Source organism: Elaeis guineensis, chromosome 9 (assembly GCF_000442705.2).
Source record: "Elaeis guineensis isolate ETL-2024a chromosome 9, EG11, whole genome shotgun sequence".
Taxonomy (NCBI): Eukaryota; Viridiplantae; Streptophyta; class Magnoliopsida; order Arecales; family Arecaceae; genus Elaeis; species Elaeis guineensis.
The window spans coordinates 18,993,403-18,998,319 of NC_026001.2; the positions used below are offsets into that span (position 1 = coordinate 18,993,403).

Here is a 4,917-nt window from a genome sequence, read left to right on the forward strand (position 1 = left end):
AAAGATTTGGTTAAAAACCATATATAGCCTATTGTAATTGTGGTCTTACTTGAGTGTTCTGAATTCATAAAGTTAGACAACCATATAAATTTTGTCTAACTTTATGATAAATTTGGGCCTAAATTAGTGATGCTATTTCTAAATTCCAATGCAAAATACATGGAAATTTCTAAAGATAAACAAACTTGTATTTTTCAAGTGATTATTCAGCAAAAGAGAGAGAGAGAGGAAAAAAAAAAAAAAAGGATTAATCAATGTGTGCCACAAACATGCTTGGTAGGAGAAGAAAGGAAAGATGGATGGCAAATCCAAGATCACACGAAAACTTGCATACCTAAATCAAGAAAAATAACAACATATAATCATAATTCTCTTAGTCTTCGTACACATGGATGAGATGAGATCGTTTTATTCCCCCATCCGAAGAATAACACCTGGGAATATCCGAAGCGTATGCGTCCGATCACAGACATCCCCTCACCAAGCAAAATCGCTAAGCGGCAATCCGGTTTCTATTCACTCTCACCTTCCTCTATCTTATCATGTTCCACCACACTAGAGTTAATTAATCTCAACTTGAGACAAATTTGGATTCCTTGTCCTTATCTAAGTAGACCATCTAGCTTAAAGAGTTGCTCACAAACATATAACTTCACAACACCCTTTTGCGTCTCCACTGTCCTCTCCTCTCTCTCCCCCCGGAGTTCTTCCCCCCCCCTCTCTCTCTCTCTCTCTCTCTATTTGGTTATATACGGGGAGCCGGTCTCTCCGCATTCTCTGTGGGCGGCTCTCAAAGTTCTAGCCCTAATCGTGATCTTGGGGATTGTGGTCATCTCTGGCTTCGAAGCGCAGGTAACTCCTCTGCTCTGTTTCTCTTTGAAATCCTAGATTTGGACCTACGAAGATTGAAGTATTGGGTTTGAGTGGATTGAACGCTAGAATCCATTCCATTTTATCCAGACCCAGCTGTTGGATTCCGAAAGTTTGCGCCTTTACGGGTTTGGTATTCGGAAGGGAAACCGGAGAAGGGAACTCTGCGCGGTAGAGTGGGATTCCGCATTCTGGGTGTCTTTGGCTGCTGGAAATAGTGATTTTGTACCCCAAAATCCGATTTTGGGCTCTCAGGAACACCTTAGAAGAAGAAAAGCTCCGATTTTTAGAGAATTTTTTTGGTTCCAAGTTCCAATTTTTTTATTAATTCTACCATGGAGGTGGTGATTCCTGGGTACTCGCTATTCCCTTCTTTCTTTGCAATGTTCTGTCTCATATATCTTATTGGATACTTCGTAATTTTCCGCAACTGGAGTCCGAAGCACCGCCCGGATGCATCGAGTTGTTTCATTTCTTTGCTTCATGGAACGCCGGCCGTCTTCTTGGCTCTCTCTGCAATTCTATCACAACCTATTCGAGGATTTGCCTCTTCCAATACCAATTTCCAGAACCTGGTTCTTGACTTCAGCATTGCCTACTTCACAAATGATCTGCTCCACTACCTAATTTTTATCCCTGGAGACTATCTCTTCATTGCCCACCACCTTGCAACGCTCTTTGTGTTGGTAACCTGTCGCTACCTTGTTCTTCATGGTGCTTTTGCAATGCTAGTCCTCATGGTGTTCGCAGAGGCTACCAGTTTTTGCCAGAATGTGTGGACGCTTGCCGGACTCCGGAAAGCAGAATTGCCCACTGCAGCAAAAATATATATGTTCTTATCTCCTCCTTTCTATGCTTTGTATACTGTCATGAGGGGACTCCTCGGGCCGGTGTTCTTCTATAAGATGAGTGCTTTCTATTTGAGTGGGAAGGCTGGTGATGTGATTCCGATGTGGGTTTCTGTCTCATGGATCGTTGTGGTCGGTGTGGCAATCGCAGTCAGCATCCTCTGGATTTCAAATCTTTGGATTGAGCTGTTCAGAGAGATGAATAAGAAGGAAGAGAAGAAAGGGAGGTAGTCACTGGCTGGTGAACTGATATGGATGCATTGGATGATCAGTGACTTGGTGGATAAGCTCTATTTAATTAGTTCCAACACATCAATTGAAGTCATGACTAAATGTAGTTCTTCATCAACAAAGCTTGTGCTCAGCTGAAGGTATTTAAAAGTCAATTGGGCATTGGAAAGTAAAAGATGTAGTGGGTAGTTGTTAACTTATATGCTTATGCTTTTCTAATTGATCTTCTTAACCAAGATTTATATTTCAAATTTAGTACTTCTTTCTCCCTATGGTTTGCCACTTCGCAATTTGTATTGTTGGATGGAATAATTTGAAATTATTTTGTGAATATGTGTAATTAATTTTCACCTAGACAAAGCACTTTCATCTGTTGGCCAGTTTTCTCTTATTCTACCAAGAAATGCCAAAGAAGCTTGAATTACTTTTGAAAGAAAGAACACAAGGGAGAAGTCTGTATTCTATGGATGGGAAGGGAAAGAATAGGGTGGGGCCTCCAGCTTTAGATATAGGTAGGAAAAGAACAATCATGCATCTTTGTTCTCTGGGAACCTTTCTCCTTTATTATATCTTCAGCTAATTACTTTTCTGAAAGCAATCACTAAAATTCTTGTTGGGTGGATGTCTGGTCAGGATACCACCTCCCAAGATCTTTTCAGTACCACGCGATGCAGCAGGAAGAAAGAAGAAACAAAACAAAAAAAAAAACAATCAAAATACGTGGATCAGCCACAAAAGAGCTCACCTCCACGGGGCATACAAACTTCACTATGAAAAAGAAAATTTTACAAGAGGAGACCTCATCCTCAATCTTTGTACACCCAATTCTCTCTCACTAGAAGTTTCCCTCACAAAAGCTCTCTCTCTCTTGAAGATCCCCCTAAACCCCTGAAGTGCCTGGCGACCGCTGTCCAGGAGCCTCCTGCTCTTTCTCTCTCAGCGCTCTCGCCTCTCTCTCTTCTCGGGTTCGTACGGACTTCGTACGGCGCAAAAAATCGATCCACACCTTCCTCTGTTCGTCACAGGCCCTTTTAAAGGGTTAAACAGAGTTTAAACCTAATTAGATTAGGTTTAAGAGTCCTAAACAAACCAAATCAGCCTCCTGAACCATCGGATCGTCATCGAAAATCACCTGGGCCCTCCGATCGTGCTCCGTTTCAGGTGATCTTGATCTCGTTGGACTCCGTTTTTCACTGCGAACCTCACTGTGGGCTCAATGTGGGCTGAATCTCGAGGCGTCAAATCCTAACAATCTTCACTTCGACTCGATATTCGGTCTCCTCCAAACTCCGAGAGCTTCTGGATCTTCTCGCTCCCATGCCCTAGGGCAATCGCCTGCTGATCATGGATGGGCAAATATGGGAGTCGAGTCAGGCTGCTCGATCCCATCTCCATCGTATACTGTGCTCCTCCTGACCTGAGACCTGCTCAGGGCATCATCCTGCGGCAATAGGAATCTCACCTTGCGACGTCGCCTCCCGTCCTCCCGAGTCTCCTGTCTCATGCCCGATCCGCCTCCTGGAGCTCCGCTTGCTTTGGGCTCCGCCTGGCTTCGAAGCTCCACCTCGCACTGGGCTCCCCGCCAGGTAATAATGTCCTCTGCTCTCCTTCTTCCCCTCCAGCACAATCCTATCACCGCGTAGCACCCTCAGGATTCCTCCACCAGCTACCATCCTGTAGCCTCTCGAATCCAGTCTGCTAAGTGAGATAAGATTCCGTCTGAAATCGGGTATGTATCGGACCTCCCTCAATCTCCTCACTGCACCATCATATGTCCTCCAGCTGACCGTCCCAATGCCTTTGATCGCACAGCTCGATCCATCCGGCAGATATACAGTGCCCTCACTGTTCTCTAGGGAGTCAAACTGCTCCTCTCTGCAACACACATGATAGGGGCATGCAGAATCTAATATCCACTGCTGGGAAGAAGTAGATACCTTGTCAGATATCTCCAGGACATCTCCATCTAAATCGCTGCCGGCCGTCGCTACAGCAGCCATCGTCCGATTTTTCAGTTGAGGGCAATCTCTGGCTAGATACCCCAACTCCTCACACCGGTAACATCTGGTTTTGCTCAAGTCCCTCCTGGACTTAGACCGCCCTCGATGCGATCTCCTGTCGCTCTGTCTACCGCCTCTTGCTCCTCCAGAAGCCACCAAAGCTGAGCTACCGCCACCTGAGCTCGAAGCTGGGTTCTCCCTCCTGAGAACCTCGTTCTGGAGTATCGTCGCGGTGACCTCGTCCATCTTGATAGTGCTCTTCTCCACTAAAAGAGCAGTCACCAAGGACTCGTACGAAGGGGGAAGCGATGCCAGCAAAACCAGCGTCCTGGTCTTCTCCTCAACGTTCTCACCAACGCTGAGGAGGTCGGTGAGGATCTTCTGGAAGTGGCTCAAATGCTCCGCACGCTCTGTCCCTCAGTCATCCGCAGTTGGTAAAACTGCCTCCAGAAGAAAAGAGTGTTGGTGAGAGACTTCGCCATGTACAACTCCTCGAGCTTCGACCACAGCACCGTCGTGGAAGTCTCGCTCAGCACATGGATCACCACCTCATCCGCCAGGTACATGCGGATGGTACTCACCGTCTGCATCTGTAGTCGTTTTCAATCCTGCACCTCCATGGTGGTCGGCTTCTCATCGCACAAGAGAGCATCGATCAACCCCTGTTGGATGAGCACGTCCTTCACCCTTGCCTGCCACAAGGAGAAATTGCTCTTACCATCGAACTTGTTGATCTCCATCTTGATTGTTCCTGTCTTCTCCATCTTCAGTCTTGCTCACCACCACTGCAATCTGCGTCCTTGTACCGCCTTGCTCTGATACTATTTGTTGGGTGGATGTCTGGCCAGGACACCACTTCCCAAGATCTTTTCAGTACCACGCGATGCAGCAGGAAGAAAGAAGAAACAAAACAAAAGAAAAACAATCAAAATATGTGGATCAGCCACAAAAAGGCTCGCCTCCGCGGG

General features: G+C 46.1%; 1 protein-coding gene across 1 annotated transcript; it reads left to right on the forward strand.

The window, feature by feature from the left end:
* Nucleotides 1–706: 706 nt before the first annotated feature.
* LOC140851751 (TLC domain-containing protein At5g14285-like) lies at nucleotides 707–2,221 on the forward strand. Its single transcript, XM_073243859.1, has 2 exons — nucleotides 707–852; nucleotides 961–2,221. Exon 2 carries the CDS (start codon nucleotides 1,206–1,208, stop codon nucleotides 1,947–1,949), a length of 744 nt encoding a protein of 247 aa, XP_073099960.1. The 5' UTR covers nucleotides 707–852; nucleotides 961–1,205; the 3' UTR covers nucleotides 1,950–2,221.
* The last annotated feature ends 2,696 nt before the right edge of the window (nucleotides 2,222–4,917 follow it).